This window comes from Cydia strobilella, chromosome Z (genome assembly GCF_947568885.1).
Source record: "Cydia strobilella chromosome Z, ilCydStro3.1, whole genome shotgun sequence".
NCBI classification, from domain to species: domain Eukaryota; kingdom Metazoa; phylum Arthropoda; class Insecta; order Lepidoptera; family Tortricidae; genus Cydia; species Cydia strobilella.
This window is the reverse complement of record NC_086068.1, coordinates 58,137,100-58,158,576: the sequence shown is the minus strand read 5'-3', so window position 1 is coordinate 58,158,576 and position 21,477 is coordinate 58,137,100. Positions and strand designations below refer to the sequence as shown.

Sequence of the window (21,477 nt, the reverse complement as noted above, 5' to 3'; positions counted from 1 at the left end):
TTATGACTTTCAATAATTGTATCAAACAAATGGACCCCCAATCATACATATCAATTATTTACACTCCCATATCGGCTACGTTGATTGACTTTTTTCGGCATATTAAAATTATGGTAAACGGGTTACGTACTCACGTATTATTAAGTCGAATAAACTCCTGTCCTATCATCACTTATTTTAACTTGGTGTAATTTACGTTGTATATAAATTGCTACCCTATAGCATAGAGTAACTTATACTAGAGCGGTACTGTCATAGTAAATTTTGTAACCACAGTAAATTCACTGTCATCTATCGACACACTTTAAAACTAAAAATGAAGATTTATAAAAATACGATATTATGTATTTAAATATGGATAAATGTTTTTTTTTTATTTGCATTAACTGTTTTTATGATTTTGACCCATGTTCTTTCACAGATATGCGTAAAAATTGTTAAATAACAAACGAAACCGTCAACGTCATTTATACGACAGTAGGCCAAAGCTAGTAGCGCCCTCTGATCGAGAGTCAAATTTTCTTGATTTTCGAGGCACGTTTTTTCCTTAGACTGTATCCATCTATTACGGAGTTATATCTATCTTTGCCTATAGTTAAGATGCATGCTGCATGCGATCAAAAATTTGTATACCTGCACCCGTGGGTAAAACATAGAGAAACCTGTACTATACATAATTTAACACCACAATTTTATTGTACAGTCGCCATCAGATATATCGGAGCGGCCAAGACTCTCACAAATATCTGAACACGCCTCTATTGTCAAGGCGTTAGAGTGCGTGTTCAGATATTGTGACCACCTCGGCCGCTCCGATATATCTGATGGCGACTGTACAACCTATGTTTTCACAAATAAAAATATTCTGATTCTGATTCTAAACGCTGGACAGGTTTCGATCCGTTTTTGAGAATCTTTAACTGTAGCACCGACCCGTTTGAAATAATTTAAATATGTCTGTGTCTCAAGGGAGTTTTATAGTTTTTTTTTTTCAGCAGTAGGAACCCAGCGGGTGCTGATGATACGGAGGCTGCATATCCGGACGAAGAGTCTGGTGTCACAGCATCTTGTTACTGCGAGGCAACCAGCAACGTTTATGTCTCGCCTAAAGACTTGGACGGTCAGTATAACTTAACTTTCAATTATGAAAAAAATAACATTCCTTACATTTTATTTAATTTTAGTATTGTATAGGAACAATATAAATAAACGCAACATTTCACCGACAAAATCGCAATTTCCTTGTTTTCCATACATCGGAACGGCTTCTAAGCAAAGTGACACAGTGACGTCACGATGTGTTGCGTGGCGATGCCAGACTTGGACCATCATTTGTGACTATTGTATTGCTTTAAGACAATGGGTCCCATACAGACATTTGATCCTCAAAACAAACCTGATCGACGGATACCATTAAAAAAAATGACAATTACCTTATTCGTGATTCCACCAGTGGGAGGCACAAGCATATTCAGTACAAAATGCTTCACTCTTGCGCTTTGTGTCACACATATTCCACCGACAGAAGGTTGGTAGAGCGGAAGAAGTTCTGCCTTTTTGACTGTGTTTGTCTGCGACTGGGATTTCTTGCCCTATGACAGTCTTTATTATTCACAACGACGGGACTTAATCGCGTAAAATAATATTAAATTTACCTCTGACGTTTCGAGGACGGCGTTGTCCCCGTGGTCTCGGAGAAGACTGGCTAAAGTTGACATCAACATCTTCTAGGCGCTAGGCCGTCGTTGTGAATAATAATGAGTAAAAATCGTGAAATTAAATCAGTGCTATGACGGTCTAGTCAACCAAAAATTTTTGTATTCCATTCTTCCTCACATTTACCTTAACTTCAAACTTTTAGACAAGTCGTTAGTTGATGAATTCAATATCTGCCATCGCCCACTGTTAATGGACAAATCGTAAATTTTATAGCTTTAAAAATGGGGTGATAAGAAATGTTGTCAATTTTCATTTCAGGGTTCCGAACCAAAAATTACTTCCATATAGTGCGACTGTGAATTGGTGAATATCTCGAGAACTACTTAGTGTAAGGCCTTAAAGCACACTCGCTCGGTTCGGCGTGCAGCGTGGCGTCGGACTCACAAGTGATGTGAGCAGCGCGCACTGCTCGTAAGGCCGCTCCTATACGGTTGCATTTGTTTAACATGCACGCCGCGCCCCAACGCACGCCCAACAAGAGCGTCCACTCAGGCCTTACACTTACGCTATCGATGTGAACTTTGGAATAGCTATACCCACAACCCACCCAGACGTCGTAATGTACAATTTAAGCTCTTTCAAATGATATCCCACTTGACCTGGTAACTAGAGTTTAAAATTTTGCCCCCTCTTTAAATTTGGTATTTTCCATAATTAATAAAAATATATATTTTTAATGCACTTCCAAGATGTCTAGGTTAGCGTTGTTCATAACTATTCCAAATTTCAAATCGATAGCTTTAGTAGTTCTCGAGATGTGACAGACAGACGGACGGACAGAGTCGAACCATAAGGGTTCCTTTTGTACCTTTTTGGTACGGAACCCTAAAAATTAAGAATTTTCGGAGTTTTTGTAATAAACTAATCTTATTAGAAAGAAAGAAAGAAGAAAGAAAGAAAATACATTTATTTGACGCCACAACATAGTACATAAAAAAAAATTACAATTCATTAAACATGATTTTTTTTTATACAGAGGAGCCAGTGTTCTGCCAAGCCATTGACCTGGTGGATGGGATCCGCGTCGGCTGTTCGCACAGCGCGCTGCGCACGCCGGCGGGCCTGGCGCCGCTGGTGCGGAGCGGCCCCCGCGCGCCCTACGTGCTCGCGTGCGACCAGCACAACATTCAGCTGCGGCTGCACATGGCGTGCGCTGCCTGCGGCTGCTTCTGCACGCAGGTGGGTGAGGTCCGAGCGAAGCGAGGCGTGAAAATTATTTTCAAACTTAGTAACCGCAGCTAGAGTAAGAGTAGCGCCTGGATAAAATGTTATAGCAATCATGCAATTTGAGCATATGCTTAATTGCTCATGTACAGTCACCATCAGATATATCGGAGCGGCTGAGGTGTTCACAATATCTGAACACGCACTCTAACGCCTTGACAATGAGGGCTAACGCGTGTGAATTCGCCGCTAGGGGCGCTAGTGTAGATGGTGGTCTTTTCCATAGTTCGAAATGTCAAATGTCACTTGTCACTTCAATGACTGACAGCTGTTCTTTAGTCTATTGGACCACCATCAACAGAGGCGCCAACTGGTGAGCAAAAAAGCGATAGCCCTCATAGAGGCGTGTTCAGATATTTGTGAGAGCATTGACCGCTCAGATATATCTGATGGCGACTGTACACAAGTTATTAGGCACTTCATAAATTATTATTTACAACGACGGGACTTAATCGCGTGAAATAAGTTTTAAATTTACCTCCGACGTAATGTTGATGTCAACTTTTGCCAGTCTTCTCCGAGACCACGGGGACAACGCCGTCCTCGAAACGTCGGAGGTAAATTTTAAACTTATTTTACGCGATTAAGTCCCGTCGTTGTAAATAATAATGAGTAAAAATCGTGAAAGTTTAAAACTTCATAAATTATTTAAATTCATAATTCTTTATTGCAACCATGGTACACCCCGCCCCGCTTTCGACCCTCTTAACCTTTCGTATGCGCATGTCAAAAAATTGCCATATAAATAGCAATCGTGACAACTTCATGTTTGTTCACGTTATCCCCAGGGCGTGTTCTACCGCTGCAACAAGAATCACTATTTCCACGTCGACTGCGGCATCTCCAACGACCCCAAACAGAAGCCCGGGTGCCCCCACTGCGGCGTGTACTCTTACCGATGGCAACCAGTCAATAGGGAGTGCCGTAGAGTGCGGATAACGGCTAAATGTTCCAATAAGAGGGTGTTCTTGCCCGATCAGAGGGTGCAATGGTAAGTTTATATCTAACTAAAGCTCAAAACGACCAAGTGCGAGTCGGACTCGCGCACGAAGGGATCCGTACCATTACGCAAAAAAACTTGTATCCGGAGCCCCACTTAAATATTTATTTTATTCTGTTTTTAGTATTTGTTGTTATAGCGGCAGCAGAAATACATCTGTGAAAATTTCAAGTCTGTCTAGCTATCACGGTTCATGAGATATAGCCTGCTGACAGACAGACAGACAGTGGAGTCTGACATTTTATTTGACTTTACATGTGCAATTGTAATCGGTTTGTAGCGGCACTATCTTAGGGCTAAAAGGAATCTTCTTTGTTTCACCAATTCGTTAATCTCTCCTACAGCACACCAGCATATCTCGGCTTCTCCACCCTGGATCCCACGAGCTTAGAACAAGACCCCATAATCCCTCCAGACCTACTGCCGACGCTGACGGTGGACCTCGAGGGTCTCCGGACACGGGACCCTTCAGCTACGGACGCGGGGGATCTTTACCCCGCTGTACTGGCGGGGGCTAAGGCTGACGAACTATTGCCTATGATAGGTGAGTGGCAGGGTCGCCATGTAACGTTATAATGACCCTACAATCGCTAGGTGATGGTTGATCGAGGGTTTGCGGACACGGACCCTCCGGCTACACACGCGAGGGATCTTTACCCCGCTATACTGTCAGGGGTTACTGTTGCCTATGATAGGTGAGTGGCAGGGTCGCCATGTAACGTTATAATGACCCTACAATCTCTAGGTGATGGTTGATCGAGGGTCTGCGGACACGGGACCCTCCGGCTACACACGCGAGGGATCTTTACCCCGCTATACTGGCAGGGGTTACTGTTGCCTATGATAGGTGAGTGGCAGGGTCGCCATGTAACGTTATAATGACCCTACAATCTCTAGGTGATGGTTGATCGAGGGTCTGCGGACACGGGACCCTCCGGCTACACACGCGAGGGATCTTTACCCCGCTATACTGGCAGGGGTTACTGTTGCCTATGATAGGTGAGTGGCAGGGTCGCCATGTAACGTTATAATGACCCTACAATCTCTAGGTGATGGTTGATCGAGGGTTTGCGGACTCGGGACCCTCCGGCTACGGACGCGGGGGATTTTTACCCCGCTATACTGGCGGTTAAGGCTGACGAACTACTGCCTGTGATAGGTGAACTCATAAATTACAGTTGTCAGGTCATATTTTCGTTTAATTTTTGCGAAAAGCAATATACTCACACATGGGGCATTTTCTATAAAAAGGGACCTTATAGTCGATGGCGCTTACGCCGCACAGTGTCGCGCGGCATTGTATTTATATCGGAGCATCGTTTATAATGGCGTAAGCGCCATCGACAATAAGGTCCCTTTTTATAGAAAATACCACATATAATTGGAATGCCAGTATTGTGTTTTTGCCATGTAAGTTATGAGCCATTTTTTTTATTTGTTGTCGATTTTTTTTCCGTGTGATTTTCATAAAACTTGGCGGATAGACACCTAAGAGTTGCCAATTCTGCACAATATAAGCGCAATTTGATTAAATGTCCTACGAAATCTTACGAAAGTTACGAAGACACTTTATGGTCCTAAATTTGAATTCTGTATTTATTCCGCCTAAAATAAGGTGCTTTACAAAGTTATAAACATCTGAATCGATCAACAAATAAAAAAAAACCCACCTATGTTATGTACTGTCCGCGCGCGAATTCCGTGCCCGGCTGAGGAATGTTAGGAATATTGGGCGTCATGACAGAGTGGTTTCATTTTGTACGTACGAGTGCGGCGCACACCCTCCCACTTCCTCGACCTCCGAATGCACGGAATTGGCGCGCGGACAGTATGTAGTAATGTAATTATCGTAATGTTTTATTTCAGTGTCCTGCCCCGACATAAACAAGCCGGTCACACCCAGCGGCGGCACAGTGGCCCACGCAGCGGCCCGAAGAGGCCACTTAGCCGCACTGTACCTCGTACAGTACGCGGGCGCGAACATGGACGCGGAGGACGCGCGCTCGCTCACACCGCTCATGTGCGCCGTCAGAGGTGGGTCTAGTAGCTACACCCAGTGTCGTACACCAACCAGGAGGTACAGCAGGCAATAACGAGGACATTTTGAGAGCTACGTTGCCACAGACAGACATTGGCGTCAAACGTAGGTAGCTCACACCGCGATTTCGTCGCGCCGCTACAAGTACACGCGGCCCACACCAATTTTGGTGTCTAGTCATAGTGGTTGCCGCGCACCGCTACGGAACGGACGCCTGCTCGAGATTGCGCCACCTACCGGTCATATCTGTCACGATGTAATGCCAATTTGTTAGAAGCGTTTCGTCAGTAAAGTGCGGGTGCCAGACTTTGACCATCATTTGTGACTTTTGTATTGTTTTAAGACAATGGGTCCCATACAGATATTTGATCCCCAAAACAAACCTGCTGATCGACTGATACCATTAATAAAAATTTGTGGAATACCCTATTCTTTACCATCGTATCCACTACAATTGTACACGAAATGCGACAAATTTGCAATATTTTTATCAAAAATTCTAATATTTTTTTTCAGCTCTCTCCAAAAAGAACCTATCGAAGCCCAAACACACCGACTCAGACGTGGAAATGGACGTGGACCCCGAGAGTGAGAAGGAAGACGATAAGAGCGAGACGGGTAGCGATGACGAGCTGCTCAAGGTCATACGGTACCTGGTCGCCGCCGGATGCGACGCCAATCTGCCTGTGAGTGTGTTTTTAATTTTAGAATATTGAAGGAGAGGAGAGAACGAGAAGGAATATGGCAAGAGCGAGACGGGAAGTGATGAGCTGCTCAAGGTCATACGGTACCTGGTCGCCGCCGGGTGCGATGCCAATCTGCCTGTTGTGTTTTTAATTTTAGAATATTGAAGGTGAGGAGAAAATGAGAAGGAGGATGGCAAGAGCGAGACGGGGAGCGACGACGGGCTTCTAAGCAAAGTGACGTCACGACGTGTTGCCATTTGTGTTAGAGCGTTTGCTCAGTAAAGTGGCGATGCCAGACTTTGACCATCATTTGTGACTTTGTATTGCTTTAAGACAATGGGTCCCATACAGACATTTGGTCCTCAAAACAAACCTGATCGAATGAGACTTAATTATGAGACCATTAGAAAAAATTGACAACTACCCTATTGTATTAAAATTATTTTCTATAATGTTGATATCCAGAGAGGAAATAGGGAATATTACGCGAAACTCTGCGTAGGTGGCGCCACTACCACAATCTGAGGGTCTATCGCGAAACAAGGAACACGCAATTTCGTTATCTAACATCTCTGTCACTCTTGTTTATTCGAGCGATAAAAAGGCAGATAGTGAAATTTCGGATTCGCGTTTCCCGGCAGTTCCTCTGTAAACAAACCGCCTTGATGCATCAATGTCATATTTTATTATCTCTGAAAATTTGTCAAAAACCTATTAATGGTACAGCATGTATAAGTTACTCTATGGTTTACTAAAAAGGCCAGTGCTGCACTCTGGTGGCAGAACATTGCAGTATTATCCCATATCGGGGACTACTTTTGTATATATAAGCTTTCACGTGCCGCCATCCACTTCCGTCTTAAACAGGGATGTTGCTGATGCGGATGCGAATATTCGCAACATCCCTGGTCTTAAAGCATAACTTAGTTTTTATTTTCACGTTCAGGGCCCCGAAGGTATGACGGCGCTCCACACGGCCGCCCGCTACGGGCACAAGGACGCGTGCGCCGCCATCTTGAGCTCGGCTCGGTCGCTCGTCGACCCCCGCGACCACGGCGGCTGGACGCCGCTTGTTTGGGCGGCGGAGCACTCGCACGCAGCCGTAGTGAGGTACGGTGTGCGTGCGCGCGCGCGCGTGTGTGTGTGTGTGTGTGTGTGTGTGTGTGTGTGTGGTCATAACATAGCAAAGATAGATATAACTCCGTAATAGATGGATACAGTCTAAGGAAAAAACGTGCCTCGAAAATCAAGAAAATTTGATTCTCGTTCAGAGGGCGCTACTAGCTTTGGCCTACTGTCGTATAGATGGCGTTGACGGTTTCGTTTGTTATTTAACAATTTTAACGCATATCAGTGAAAGAACATGGGTCGAAATCATAAAAATAATTAATGCAAATTAAAAAAAAAACATTTATCTATATTTAAATACATTTTATCGTATTTTTATAAATATTTATTTTTAGTTTTAAAGTGTGTCGACAGATGGCAGTGAATTTACTGGGGTTACAAAATTTACTATGACAGTACCGCTCTAGTATAAGTTACTCTATGGACATAGTATATACAAGTAGTTAGAGGGTTCGTAACGTCGGGATGTATTATAAATTCAATATACGCGATATAATCCGTTTTCATAATTTTATTTCACTTTTTTTTATTTTTTTATTTAGGAAACAAACAGTCACATACAGATAAGTTTAACCTTGCAGATATACAAATAGACCTATAGTTCCATTAATTATAACATACTGATATTGATAACAAGTAGGAACAGGGCTTGTTCGGCACTGCCTATAAATAGAAAGATACACAAAAGTAACAATTGGATACACAACTAATAAAGTACCTAAGTATCAATCATGCTTACGAACATACGTTGCATAAGACCATAGAGTAACTTATACTAGAGCGGTACTGTCATAGTAAATTTTGTAACCCCAGTAAATTCACTGCCATCTGTCGACACACTTTAAAACTAAAAATGAAGATTTATAAAAATACGATAGAATGTATTTAAATATAGATAAATGATTTTTTTTATTTGCATTAATTATTTTTATGATTTTGACCCATGTTCTTTCACTGATATGCGTTAAAATTGTTAAATAACAAACGAAACCGTCAACGCCATCTATACGACTGTAGGCCAAAACTAGTAGCGCCCTCTGAACGAGACTCAAATTTTCTTGATTTTCGAGGCACGTTTTTTCCTTAGACTGTATCCATCTATTACGGAGTTATATCTATCTTTGATAAGACTATAGAACAATGACATTATATGTGGTATTTTTTACAAAAAGGGACCTTATTGTCGATGGCGCTTACGCCATTATAAACGATGCTAAGATATAAATACAATGCCGCGCGACGCTGTGCGGCGTAAGCGCCATCGACAATAAGGTCCCATTTCATAGAAAATGCCCCATATATAACAATGACTTTATATAACATTTAATACTTTTGCGTTTTGAATACGTATTAAATCACACAAATCATAATATTGTCTTCGGTTACCGCGATAGTTACTCATGAAATAAAACTATGAAAACGGATAGCCTTATGAACCGATTTTGCATGTACAACCAGCCTTAAAGTTTGTAGTCTATGATTGTTTATTATTTTAGTATGTGGGTATTTTTGCACTTTGTAATTTTTCCTCAGTCACCCGTTGACCACGAACGCTGTAAAGGGTTCGAAACGTCGGGATGTATTATAAATTCAATATACGCGATATAATCCGTTTTCATAGTTTTATTTCACACAAATCATATTAAATGACTTTATATTCTGTTACCAGATTGCTGTTAGAGCACGGCGCGGACCCCACAGCGACGGACATAGAAGGCAACGCGGCCGCACACTGGTGCGCCCTGGCCGGCCACGGGCCGTGCTTGAGGCTGCTGGTGGAGGCCTCACAGCGGGCCGTGGCCGCCGTCAACGCGCACAGGGACACCCCCCTGTGAGTACCGAGTACTTTTATCCGGTTCGAAGGACCAAAAAAGCTATACACCACCGCAGAATAACTAATAGTACTACAGTACAGAAAATTCACTCCTTCACAAAAGTCAGGTTTAGGTAACAGGTTTTTTTTGTGCAGTTTACTTTTTTAATTTAACAGACATGTCGAGCTTCAAAATGATGTGCAGAATATTCGTGTACATTGCCTGTTTACCAAATGGCAAGCATAAAAAATCCGTAAATCGTTTTCCAGTACAAAATCGTTTTATTTCGTATGAACTAGTACATAAGGGTTTTTTAAATCGTTGCATAAAGTAAACTCGAAATTTTACAGGATGTCTTTGGCAATAATTTGAGGCTCAATATATTTACCGCAGCCGCAGGTAACTTGTAGCGATACCACGAAATCGCGGTGTGAGCCGCGCCTGGCCCTGGTTCTATTCAAGTCGGCAAAGTATACTTAGACCAAAGATAGATATAACTCCGTAATAGATGGATACAGTCTAAGGAAAAAACGTGCCTCGAAAATCAAAAAAATTTGATTCTCGCTCAGAGGGCGCTACTAGTTTTGGCCTACAGTCGTATAGATGGCGTTAACGGTTTCGTTTGTTATTTAACAATTTTAACGCATATCAGTGAAAGAACATGGGTCAAAATCATAAAAATAATTAATGCAAATAAAAAAAATCATTTATCTATATTTAAATACATTCTATCGTATTTTTATAAATCTTCATTTTTAGTTTTAAAGTGTGTCGACAGATGGCAGTGAATTTACTGGGGTTACAAAATTTACTATGACAGTACCGCTCTAGTATAAGTTACTCTATGCTTAAAGTAAAGCTTAAGTACTTATTCCTTTAAAAATATGTCGTCATTATAGTCCGAAATTTAAAAAAAAAAATATTTCTGCTTCCTTGTTCTTCCGTTTATTCAGACATCCGTAAACAGAACAATATTTTTTATACGAATTAGATCGAGATTTAGATTTCGAAGGCATTATGTACTTTCAATTTTGCGCGATCCGAGCGGCAGCCCAACGCCATACGCCTGCCCGGGAGGCGCGCCGGCCAAATGAACCTAAACTGCGAAGTGACACCACCGCTCATAACTATTTAAGCACACGTATTTTTTTCCATACAATTGTATACAAAATCGACTTTCAGAATTATACCGCTAAGTCGTAGTCGGGTAACAGGTTGTTTTTTGTGCAGTTTACTTTTTTAATTTAACTGACATATCGAGCTTCAAAATGAAGTGCAGAATATTCGTGTACATTGCCTGTTTACCAAATGGCAAGCGTAAAAAAATCCGTAATTCGTTTTCCAGTACAAAATCGTTTTATTTCGTATGAACTTAGTACATAAGGGTTTATTAAATCGTTGCATAAAGTAAACTCGAAATTTTACAGGATGTCTTTGGCAATAATTTGAGGCTCAATATATTTACCGCAGCCGCAGGTACTTGTAGCGATACCACGAAATCGCGGAGTGAGCCGCGCCTGGCCCTGGTTCTATTCAAGTCGGCAAAGTACACTTACGGACTTTATAATTTTTGGTTAACATTTTTTTCATTTGGTTTTAGACACGTAGCCGCAAGACAAGGTCACTACGCGTGCGTCGTCATATTGCTGGCACACGGAGCCAGGGTAAGTGCCCCTACTTCTACACTCGGCCTACAATCCCATCCAGAATTAGATAGAACAAGATAGAAGTTAACCTCCTCTAAGACCCCGCGTACAAATTTTTGTAATATTCCACAATCTATTTTTAACTTTTGTTGAGTAACTAAGGGTTCCAAATTCAAAAACAAAACAAATGCTTCTGAGTCTCAGGAGGCTAGATCAATGAATTAGATCAAAGATAGATATAACTCCGTAATAGATGGATACAGTCTAAGGAAAAAACGTGCCTCGAAAATCATGAAAATTTGATTCTCGTTCAGAGGGCGCTACTAGCTTTGGCCTACAGTCGTATAGATGGCGTTGATGGTTTCGTTTGTTATTTAACAATTTTAACGCATATCAGTGAAAGAACATGGGTCAAAATCATAAAAATAATTAATGCAAATAAAAAAAATCATTTATCCATATTTAAATACATTTTATCGTATTTTTATAAATCTTCAAATGGCAGTGAATTTACTGCGGTTACAAAATTTACTATGACAGTACCGCTCTAGTATAAGTTACTCTATGATTAGATAGAACAAGATAGAAGTTAAATCAATGAGGGCTACCGTTTTTGTGCTCACCAGTTGGCGCCACTGTAGATGTAGGTACAGAAAAACAGATCTCAAAATTCTTCTATGCTTATTTTTATAAAATCAATACGTTCCAATATACACAAAGGTATTTTAACGTCTAAATGTGTCATTTTTTCAACTTGATAATTTTGCATATATTTTAGTTGGCACTTTTTTTAAACCACTAACATTTATTGAGCTATATCTATTGTTTACCATGATTAATCAAAGATGGACAAAGATTTAACCACAATTATGAATAAGGAGTGAAAATTCCCGATAAAAAAGCTTGAAACCCCCATAACTTCTATGCGTTTGACATTTTGAAAGACCTCCATCTACACTAGCGCCCCTAGCGGCGAAAAACGCGGTAGCCCTCATTATACCTATCGTATAATTTTCATTTCATTTCATTTCATTTCATTTATTTATTTGCGTCAAACACATAAAAATGCATGCAAATACAATTTAAAGAAAAACAGATCACAACAATACATATTAGAAATAATAATACACACACACATCTTAAAATTAGACAGGTAAGTTTAAAGAATAACCTCGTAAGACCCAACATATAAAGTTTTTTTAATTTTAACCTTGTTCTATAAGTAATAAAAATGTTAATCCTGAAGTAATAAAAAACTTTAGTACTGAACGACGTTTCACACGCGAACTCAAAACTTTTTGCACAAAAAAATCATACTACTCGGTAAAAGAATTCCTAGACGAATGACTAAATATGTCAAAACCTTATAATTTATTTTATGTAATCGTTTCATGACATTTCAATTTTTTTTTATATATTTATAATTCAATTAAATGAAAACATGCTTAAAATTATGTTCACCATAGTTCAATCAACTTAATAGCAAAGATAGATATAACTCCGTGGATACAGTCTAAGGAAAAAACGTGCCTCGAAAATCAAGAAAATTTGATTCTCGTTCAGAGGGCGCTACTAGTTTTGGCCTACAATCGTATAGATGGCGTTGACGGTTTCGTTTGTTATTAAACAATTTTAACGCATATCAGTGAAAGAACATGGGTCAAAATCATAAAAATGATTAATGCAAATAAAAAAAATCATTTATCTATAATAAATCCCGTAAACTGTATATCGGCGCTCTAACCTACTGAGCTAACGAGTCAGCTCGTTACTCGTTAGCTCAGTAGGTTAGAGCGCCGATATACAGTTTACGGGATGTATTATAAATTCAATATACGCGATATAATCCGTTTTCATTTATCTATATTTAAATACATTCTATCGTATTTTTATAAATCTTCATTTTTAGTTTCAAAGTGTGTCGACAGATGGCAGTGAATTTACTGGGGTTACAAAATTTACTATGACAGTACCGCTCTAGTATAAGTTACTCTATGTTAATAGCGTAACTTATACTGCTATACTTATACTTGCTATGTTGACTTGCATATGCCTTTTAAATGTATTATTAATTTTATAATTGTAATAATAATTGTATTGTTCTTCTAATTGTAAATAATTTTTGAATATGACGATGTACAATAACTACAAATAAAATATATTCTATTCTATTCTAAATTGGAACAAATTTCGTTTGTTTTACAAAACAGTGAAACAAAAGAAATGCTACTCTATTTGTTTCACCAGAAGGTTCAATTTAGATTGCAATGAATATGTACATCTTAATGTACATTCAGACTCACGAGGATAAAGCTATGTTGGATACTTTCAGACCGACGTAGAGAACATAGCGGGTGAGCTGCCAGTGGAGGTGTGTACGGGACAGTGTCAGAGCGCCATCTCGCTGAATATGCAAATGGCGATCGCCTCACGAGAGCAACTCACGCGGTACAAGATGCTATCAAGGTTTAGTATGAAATTTATTGCCAAAGATTTGAATTTATAAAAAAAACTGCTTTCGGTTCATCCATTAATTACGTCACACAAATTTAGAATAGAATAGAAATAATTTATTCGTTAGCACACATAAATAGAAAATTATACAAAACAGAGAAACATAAAAAAGAAAAAGTGCCACGATATGGTATCACCTCAGCATGTTGCTGGCGACTTCCAGCGCTATCTTCCGGTGAAACAATCACGACAGGTAACAAGAAAAACAACAAAATTAATATATAACATACAAAAGACAAAGACAGAGATAATTTTCGAGGTTTTTTGACCCCTCCCCCCCTCCTTGTCACACTTGGCACAGATTATATATTAGTACTAGGTATAGAAGATTCAGATCCCTAACAAAATGCGTATACTACGCGCAAGGCGGCGCAAGCGCGTGCAGGCGTCCGTTCCATAGCGGTGCGCGGCAATTAGTAATTACTATGGCAAAACCTCAAAATTGAGGCGGCCGCAGGTACTTGTAGCGACGCGACGCAATCGCGGAGCGAGACACGTCTGCACTTGGTCACATTTGGCAAACCCCTCCCCCCTGGTGTGACGTCACATTTTTTCAATGAGATCAGCAAATCGAATTAAGTATTATTTATAAATTTTGATTTGATTTTGATAAAATATTTTTGACAAAAGAAATATTAGTAATTTTATAACCCAAATCTGATTATGAAAGAAAATTAAACGATGAAAAACGATTATTGTTCCAATAACTTGTTATTTAACTGTACAGCTAATAAAATAATTTAAATAAGTTAAAGTGACGTCACACCAAGTCACGTGGAGTGGCTCCAGTAGGCCGAGCACATGATTGGCGCGACAGTATCTCGCCGCGAGATAGACTACCCGTCTTTTACTAACTGTATGAATTAAAGGGGGACGGGTAGTCTATGTCGCGGCGAGATACTGTCGCGCCAATCATGTGCTAGCCCGGCTGGTCCAAGACTGGCGAGAAACGGCACAGGACCGGGATCAGTGGCGAACTGTCAGGCCAAGACACACTTTGGGTCGCTGCGCCAGAGGAGTAAGTAAGTAAGTAAAGTGACGTCACAGAGTTCGCTTACCTTCTTTCTAATGCTAGAAAAAACGAACTATAACAAGCACAAATGTCAAAATGACAGACAAGGACAAACGACAAAGGCTTAATAGACTTGAAAAACGTTTATGAGTAACATTAGCTTAGACAAATCTAAATCAGCCTTCAAGTATCCATTAACCTCCAACACTAATATCTACCCTCCGCAGTGACATATCAAACGGACGCGAGCCACACCCCATCCCGTGCATCAACGAAGTGGACGACACGCCCGCACCCGCAGACTTCACGTACGTGGTGCGTCACGTGATGCCGCGACGCGTTGACGTCGATGACACCATTGACACACTACAGGTATAGTAGCGGCAAAAAATCCATACTAATATTAATGCGAAGTGTGTCTGTCTGTCTGTTACCTCTTCACGCTTGATCCGCTAAACCGATTTAGTTGAAATTTGGTATAGAGACAGTTTGATTCCCGGGGAAGGACATAGGATGGTTTTTATCCCGAAAATCATTTCTTAAGAGGGTGAAAAGCGGGGTGCAATCATGGTGGAATTGAGATAATTAATGAGTTGACTTGTGTAATTTGTATTATGCTTAAATTGAATGATTGCTATAACACTTTCTCCAGGCGCTAAACTTAGAGCCAGTTGCACCAAACACAATTAACAGACTGATCAACGTCACGCAGCAGAGATATATGAAACTTCCCATACAATAAAACTTAGCGAACGCTTTAACGATGACAGACGGTTTGGTGCAACCGACCCTTACTCTAGCTGCTGTTTCTGATTCCACGCAGACGAAGTCGCGGGCAAAAGCTATCCTATCATATTACTATTTTCTTGCGGGGCATTCATTAGAAAATCCTTGAAATTAGGAAAAAAATAATTGTATCATAGTTTTGTATTGGATGTATACTTTTCCCCAGGGCTGCACGTGCACGGACGGCACGTGCTCAGCCGACACGTGCTCGTGCCAGCTGCTCGGCGTGCGCCGCTGGTTCCACAAGGGCCGTCTCGTGCCCGACTTCCCCTACCACGAACCGCCCATGCTGTTCCAATGCAACCACACTTGCGGCTGCAACAAGGTAAGATAAACATTAATGAGAGAGAAACACAGTCTCGTGGTACAAGGGCTGGCTAATGCCCCCCTACCACGAACCGCTCATGCTGTTCCAATGCAGCCACACTTGCGGCTGCAACAAGGTAAGATAAACAATATAGAGAGAACACAGTCTCGTGGTACATGGGCTGGCTGGTCCCCCTCTACCATGAACCGCCCATGCTGTTCCAATGCAACCACACTTGCGGCTGCAACAATGTAAGATAAACAATATAGAGAGAAACACAGTCTCGTGGTACAAGGGCTGGCTAGTGCCCCCCTACCATGAACAGCCCATGCTGTTCCAATGCAACTACACTTGCGGCTGCAACAACTTGTTGCCCCATGTGCAGAGCGTGCATGGAAGAAGAAGAAACAACAAAACATATTCTCCTAGACTGTAAACAGGTAGAAGTATATAAAAGCAAATACGTACAACCCGGTCACAATATCTGTGCACCTCGCTGGAATGTGGCGCCTCTCCCGCTTCCCCTGTCACCTCTCCGCGCACTCCCCGGTGCGGTGGGGTGCGGTGCGGTATGACGTCACGAGGTCAGGTGCACAGATATTGTCTCGCGTCTTTTAATTGTAAATCCATTAAAAGGTCGTTACAGTATGTAAATGAGTTGTGTGACACAGTGGATATATTGACGTTACAGGAGACCTGGCTTCTTTCTTATGACCTTGACATGATACATAGCATACATAAGGACTTCGATGGGATTGCAACGACATCTGTGGACACGTCGATCGGTGTTCTTCGCGGACGCCCATATGGTGGCCTAGGCATACTGTGGCGGAAATCTAGATTTCCGAGTGTGACTGTAATCGACTGTGGCAGTGATAGAATTGCCGGTATTAAGGTCTTACAAGGAGAGCGTTCTTTTGTCGTGCTAAGTGTGTATTTACCGACGGATGAACCTGAAAATATTGTGGATTTTACGGACTGTCTATCTAAGATCAGTGCAATAGTTGAGGATAGTGACATTCAAATCGCATATGTCTTGGGTGACTTTAACGCGCACCCTACCGCGAGGTTCGGACGCGAACTCTTTCAATTCTGTGAAGAAAATGATATGTGGGAATGCGCTGACTTTAAATTTTTAGGTCGCGACGCAGACATTTATACCTACCTCAGCGAAGCACACGGTAGCCGCAGGTGGTTGGATCATTGTTTAGTAACGGCAGCGGGCTGGGACACAATTAAATCAATAACAGTTAAGAATGACGTGTTATGGTCAGATCATTTTCCAATGATAGTTAAAAGCGATATAGGACTGGTGGCCCGTGATCCTTCAACCTGTAGCTCTAATGATGTATTACCCCAGAGAAATAATGTGCTGTGGGGAACGCGTAACTCTAGTCAGATAAAGAAATATGCTATGTTCTGTGATATTAGGCTAAGTAAAATGAAAGAGGAATTTGAATGTGAGAGATGTATAAATGAAACGTGTAATTTGAAAGATCACTATGCATTTGTAAATGACTATTATACTAATATAATAAATATTTTACAGAAAGGTGCCGAGCTGAGTACACGGTCGCATTTTGGTAGCAGAGGTCAGGCAAAAAAGGTAGTTGGTTGGAATTACCATGTCCAAGACCACCATCAGCGGGCGAGGGTCAGTTTTCAGTGCTGGGCGGAGGCCGGTAAGCCCTCTACTGGACCGGTGTATGACAAAATGAGGTTAGATAGAAAAACATTCAAAAATAAACTTAAATGGTGCCAAAATAACGAAGAGAAAATAAACTTAGTATACTGGCTACCCATCAAAGAGGGAAAAACTTTGTTAATTTCTGGAAATCTGTTAAAAAACTAAATTTCTCCAAGAAGTCACCGGTCTCAGTGGAGGGCTTACAGGACGGTAAGGAAATAGCGGGCATGTTTGCTGGCAGATTCAAGGTTAGTCCCTTGGCCGTGGAGAATGTGCCCAACCTTAGCATTAGAGATGAGACATTTAAAAAGACTGATGTAAAGCAATTCAATACTGAGGATATTATTAGCGTCTTAAAAGCGATGACCAAAGGCAAGTCACCAGGATATGACGGTCTAAGTATTGAGCACATTCTCCATGCAGGACCGTGGATTGCTACTAGGCTATGCAACCTGTTTAATATGTGTATTCGGTATAATTTTATACCGGATGCACTTATGAAGGCGGTTGTAGTGCCTATTGTTAAGAACAAAACCGGGAATCTGGGATCTGCCAGCAATTATCGTCCAATATCTCTAGGTACAGTGGTCGGTAAAGTGTTTGAGAGGCTGCTGCAACCTTTGATTCAGGAGGGGTGTATTATAGATGACGCTCAGTTTGGTTTTCGTCCTGGTCTCTCAACGGATTCAGCCATAATGAGCCTAAAGCACACGGTCAACTACTACACTACACGTGAAACATCAGTGTATGCATGTTTTCTCGACCTTAGTAAGGCCTTTGACTTGGTAAATTATAATTTACTATGGAGTAAACTTAGGAACACTACAGTTCCTACGGAGGTCACCAATCTGTTGAGATACTGGTACGAAAACCAAACGAACTACGTAAAATGGGGTGAAGCGACTTCTAACGAGTATAGGTTAGAATGCGGTGTTCGTCAGGGGGGAATAACCTCTCCGGACCTTTTCAACCTCTACGTGAATGACCTGATTGTGGGGTTGAGGAGCACCAGAGTCGGATGTCACATAGGTGGCGTCTGCGTTAATAGTTTAAGCTATGCGGATGACATGGTGCTCCTCAGCCCCTCGGCTGAGGGCCTCAGGAGGTTGCTTCATTTCTGTGAGAAATATGCGATTTCTCACGGAATGAAGTATAATGGCTCTAAAACTGAATACCTTGTATTTAAAGCGGGAAAGGGTCCGGAGAGGATACTGGACGTATTTTTAAACGGGTTACCTGTTCGAAGGGTGCAGCAGTTTAAATACCTCGGACATATTATAACCGAAAACTTGAAGGACGACAAAGACATCGAGCGAGAAAGAAGAGCCTTATCAGTGAGGTGCAACATGCTCGCGCGCAGGTTTGGCAGATGCTCCGACGAGGTCAAAGTGACGCTCTTTAGAGCATTCTGTCAAAGTTTCTACACAGGGCAACTTTGGACCAACTTCACCAGGAAAGCAATTAACACCCTAAGGGTTCAATATAACGACGCCTTCAGAATCCTGATGAAGTTGCCAAGGTGGTGTAGTGCGTCGAGTATGTTTGCGGAGGCTCGTGTCCCCGATTTCTTTGCCGTAATTCGGTCGAGAGTGGCGTCCTTTTGGAGTAGGATGCGCAGCACTGAAAACTGTATCCTTGCCGTAATTAGTGAGGATTTGCGAAGTCCAATTTGTAGGTTTTGGCTGTCTCTGCATCAAGATGCGAACCGGAAGTAGTAGGTTGTTTTATTTTATTTTAAATTGTAATTTTAAATATATAATTATTGATTTTGATTTTTAACTGTTATTTTTACTTTTTACACTTGTCTCATCAAATTCTAATAATAATAAATTCTGTGTAATAATAATAATTCTGGGTAATTCTGTGTTTTATATGGGTGCTTGCCTGAAATAAAATCAATTTATTTTTATTTTATTTATTTATTTTTTATTTTTATTGTGACCGGGTTGTAGGGAATCCGTGCACACTAAAGGAGGCAGCTAGCAACCTGAAGACTGCTAGGCTTCGTGGAGGAGCTAGGGTGGCTAGAGTAGCGCTACCTCGTTTCACGCAAAATAGGCACATTTGGATGTCGATTTGCTTAAAATGCACAACAAAACTAACTAACTGTAAGGCATCGAAAAGTCTTCATTTTTGTATCGCAAGTGTGATGAAAGACATTGTGTGTAACTGGGGGCGTAATAATATTGCAAACTATACTCTCGTTTGCAATATTTAACTTACGCCCCATGCTGCAAAATGTACTATTTTTACAGAAACTGTGCACGAATTCGGTAGTGACACGCGCCACGGAGAACGGGTCCATGATGATCCGCGCCTGCGTGTTCCGCGCCGGCGGCTCCAAGGGTTGGGGGCTCCGCGCAACGGCCAAGGTACTATTATGAACTCTACCTAGTGCAGTGGTGGGCAAAGTACGGCCCGCTGGCTAGCTCCGGCCCGCGAACGGATCTTATCCGGCCCGCCGAAGGTCCTTCGACATAATTAGTATATGATCGCACTTAAACTATCGTGAGACATATTTCAAAATATTTATCAGTACGGTTTTTACTCACTATTATTTTTAGTCGCTTTTGGCGACATGTTTCGGATTCTTTGGGAATCCATCCTACCCGCCCCCGCCCCATCAGCGCGTGCGCAACGAGCGACGAGGCGGGCGGCGCGGGCAGTGCACGGCGTACAACCGCCGCGGACACTCGTGCCTGAGGATGGATTCCCAAAGAATCCGAAACATGTCGCCAAAAGCGACTAAATAATAGTGAGTAAAAACCGTACTGATAAATATTTTGAATTAGTATATGGGCTATGAAATAATAAAAATGCATTTTTGCTGCAATTCTGGCATACTATAGGGTATTTGACTGTGTTTAAAATAAATTATTTAACACCATGCATGAAATAAAGCACCGGAAAATTAATAGAGAAACGTAGACAGCAGTTATTTTTAGACACAATTTCTATTTTTATTACCTAGCAACGGGTAAACACGATACTGAAATCAGTTTCATCGAGAAAAATATTTAATTTAATATATAACTACAAATCTTTTGTTAAATAAATTGGAAAATTTATAGTCATTGCATATCGGCTACAATTTCTACGCGGAGGCCGCAGGCTGCAGAGTGCAGGCCTAGCCTAAAAGGAGCGCCGCTGCATGGCCCGTTTGACACAAGAAATGTCAGTTAATCAGTTTTGTCATACAGAAAATAAACAAACAGTAAAACCAAAAATTTGTAATGTTTACTTATAAATTTGGCCTTGCTACTGACCACAGTTTATGAGAAACGTGTGAGAAACTAAATATCTAGCGTGCCAACGTACCCCGCCGTGCAGCATTAGGACAGTGTCCAGTGAATAAATTAGGTTACTATTGGTACTTTGTGTGGAAGACAACAAGCACTTTTATTAATAGATCCACTGAATAAGTCTATTATCATCTCGTGTTGTACTTAGTGTTTCTTTTTTAACGTCTAATGTACACGGTTGTAAATAATTTAATTTAACGGTTTTGAGAAGTAGGTTTTCTTACCATTAATGATTGGAATTAGGTAGATACCTCTACAACTGCAGATCTTTGGTATTGTTTTAAACTATATATATGTTACCTATATGCGTTAGATACTTTGACATCACGTACGTTTTAGTTTTTAGTAGATCCAGGTATTTTTAGAATTGTTTTATATTTCTAGCTTGTACTGTAGTGTTCAGTGCATTTTGTTTTACCTATTCTTGGAATGCAGGCTGCAACACAGCCCGTTGCTAGCTCACAGGAAAACCACAATTGTTATTTATGCCAAAAATCTTTTAAAACTATTAAAGGCCTTAATATACACATCACTAAAGTCCACAGACAGTGCCTCAGTCAAAATGCAGCGCCTCTTGATAACAGTTCATCCACCACGCCGTCCTCCATTTCCCC

At 41.1% G+C, this 21,477-nt stretch overlaps 1 protein-coding gene across 2 annotated transcripts in view; it reads left to right on the top strand.

The window, feature by feature from the left end:
* LOC134755150 (histone-lysine N-methyltransferase EHMT2) overlaps positions 1-21,477 on the top strand; it is a 35,466-nt gene that overhangs the window by 6,960 nt on the left and 7,029 nt on the right. Inside the window, exons 5-17 of one of the 2 annotated variants that reach the window (XM_063691642.1) lie at positions 999-1,120; positions 2,696-2,898; positions 3,732-3,934; positions 4,288-4,487; positions 5,810-5,977; positions 6,498-6,667; positions 7,614-7,777; positions 9,465-9,626; positions 11,210-11,273; positions 13,588-13,721; positions 15,009-15,153; positions 15,734-15,892; positions 19,817-19,933. In XM_063691642.1, the coding sequence (XP_063547712.1) occupies positions 999-1,120; positions 2,696-2,898; positions 3,732-3,934; positions 4,288-4,487; positions 5,810-5,977; positions 6,498-6,667; positions 7,614-7,777; positions 9,465-9,626; positions 11,210-11,273; positions 13,588-13,721; positions 15,009-15,153; positions 15,734-15,892; positions 19,817-19,933 (2,011 nt within the window). Of the gene's footprint in view, positions 1-995; positions 1,121-2,695; positions 2,899-3,731; positions 3,935-4,287; positions 4,488-5,809; positions 5,978-6,497; positions 6,668-7,613; positions 7,778-9,464; positions 9,627-11,209; positions 11,274-13,587; positions 13,722-15,008; positions 15,154-15,733; positions 15,893-19,816; positions 19,934-21,477 lie in introns of both variants that reach the window. The other variant, XM_063691641.1, reaches the window with a different exon arrangement.